The sequence below is a fragment of the Mycetomoellerius zeteki genome, unplaced genomic scaffold (assembly GCF_001594055.1).
Source record: "Mycetomoellerius zeteki isolate Tzet28-1 unplaced genomic scaffold, Tzet1.0 scaffold119, whole genome shotgun sequence".
NCBI lineage: Eukaryota > Metazoa > Arthropoda > Insecta > Hymenoptera > Formicidae > Mycetomoellerius > Mycetomoellerius zeteki.
In genome coordinates this window covers 523,394-525,754 of record NW_017256116.1, presented here as the reverse complement: position 1 = coordinate 525,754, position 2,361 = coordinate 523,394, and the positions used below count along the sequence as shown (strand labels likewise).

Below are 2,361 nucleotides of genomic sequence, written 5' to 3'. Positions count from 1 at the left end.
GTTGTCGTGCATCCGGAATTCTCCGATGACCAGGAAGACTCTTGGAAAATTGACATCGTTGTAATCACGGTAAGTCGGTGCAAGATAATTCGCTGCTAAAATTTTCTTCTGCAATTTTAAGAGCTTCGTTTTATAATTTCTTCCTAATTTTTTCTAATACTTTCTTTTGATTTCTTCACTTTGTTCCTTTATATTAAAAATTTAAACTTCGAATCATTTGTTTTATTCGTTTCGCCGATTCAATATAATCAATTCCAAAAACCCATCTCTCTCGCCAAGTAAACCTTTCCTCGGACAGAAATGTACCTTATCATTATCAGGATCAATATGGATCGCTCTCGCACGTTCTTCAAAAAATGAACCAGGTCATGGTCGCGAAGAGCACATGTCAGGAACGCCATTATAATGTGCGTTTGACCGGCAGCCACTTGTGCACACTCAATCGCTATGAAATTGGCACTTGCGCGGTGAGTAATGTTTATTGATAGAAAAGACTGCAATTTATCAATTTTCTAAAACTCGGTAATTAAACAAGAAGTTAACGAAAACATCTGTCCCCATTTCCAGGGTGACAGCGATGGCTCGCTTATATGCAACGGCGCACAGTATGGTGTTATTTCCTATGGTTTTCCTTGCGCTCAAAGCCTGACGTCTATATTGATATCTATTTCCATCTCGATTAATTTATTAATAATGCCTAAGAAGACCTGTAAATGCAATTCACAAGACCTCTACCTATTCAACGTATTGTACGTCAACGCGCTGAAAGTATATGCTGCTGTGATTTCGAAACTATACGTAACGATACGTCAACCGTTTTTATTCAAAAGAAAAGAAATACTTCTATATGTATAAATAAATAAATGCTGTAATTAAATTGTTAATTTTTTATTAAATTTCTCAGTATTAAACAGATATAACTATATATGCGAGTTACTATTTATTTTCAACGCTCTTTTAACATACAAAAAATATTAATTAATAAGTTTTTTGTTTATATAATCAGTAATAATTTTTTCATTCGTTCTAAACAGGCAATAAGAAGCTATAATATAACGCTTTGGTAGAAATAGACACATCACAATAAATTTTGCCGAATGTTAAATAGTATAACATTTATTACCATGATAACAGATTGAGCATACAATGACTTACTAATAATGATATAATAATTTGTATTTTTAACTCTGGAATTATATAGATGTATCATACATACGCAGCTTAATAAATTATATCAGCAGATATTGATAATAAAAATAGCACATAATGTGTTTAATTAAGTCTTTCGTCATATTTACCTTGGATTGTTACCAGCTTTTTGCGTTTTTCAATAATAATTTTAATATGACAAATTGCAACATACCGTAGTAATATTCAAATATCTAAAAACGGATATAATACAGGTATTCTATGATCTCACTGTTAGTTCTCTAGATTTTTTTCTGAAAACAGTAAATAATAAAAGAATACTAGCTTTCAAGATATTCTAAAAATTCGTGTGGTTTACGTTTTAAAGGGATTTTTATACAATGTATTAAATATAAACCAAAAAAACCAATATAAATTAAATCTTATCACCATATTCTCATTGTTCGATACTTTTAAACAACTTAAGATAAATTTAGTACATTAAGTTAAAAATAAACGTCTTATAAATATTCCTGGATGTAGAAATGATCTTAAGAATGAAGAATATACTATTTGGAAAGTTATGTTATAGTAGTACTATACGCGACAGTACCGTTGAAAAGTTTTGAGTCCCGTCGCAGCGCTCGATGGTGATACCCACTCCTGCCAGAGAGAGAAAACTTTCAACTGTGCCTGTCCAAAGCTACACGCACACACGGAAAGAAAATGAATACGTTATCAATAATACAGATAGACGCAATCTAACACCGGTGCTATCAGATGCTCGTTGGCCCGACTGGCTGTCCTCTCCATTCCCCATCACTCCCTTCAGTTGCCCCCATTTGCCAAAGAAAATCGAAACATTGTGTTTTTTCGCGGTTCTATTTTCTTAAGGTCAAAAATTATGCCATTTTTTTGCAATATTCGTTTCATGTTCCTCCATCGCGTGTTCGTAACAATTCTAAGAATGACATAGACTATAATTAAAAATGATCTGACGTTAACTTGAGTTGCGTATATGCGTCATCTGTTAAAACCACACATTTTAATTGTAATTATTTTAAAAACTAGACGGTCAATACGTTTCTAATTGAACACAAACATTTCAACTTACTTGTATTGTTTCAAATTTTAGCACATTCATAAGAAAATTATTTTATGCTAGTACTATCTTAATATTTTTATTTGATCTGCAATTATATTTTATATAACGAACTGAAAATCATAGATATG

At 31.8% G+C, this 2,361-nt stretch overlaps 1 protein-coding gene across 1 annotated transcript; it reads left to right on the top strand.

Moving 5' to 3' along the window:
* Nucleotides 1-212: 212 nt before the first annotated feature.
* LOC108729692 (uncharacterized) lies at nucleotides 213-1,041 on the top strand. The gene is made up of 3 exons (XM_018458898.1): nucleotides 213-467; nucleotides 568-815; nucleotides 1,035-1,041. Exons 1-3 carry the CDS (start codon nucleotides 357-359, stop codon nucleotides 1,039-1,041), a joined length of 366 nt encoding a protein of 121 aa, XP_018314400.1. The 5' UTR covers nucleotides 213-356.
* Nucleotides 1,042-2,361: the final 1,320 nt, after the last annotated feature.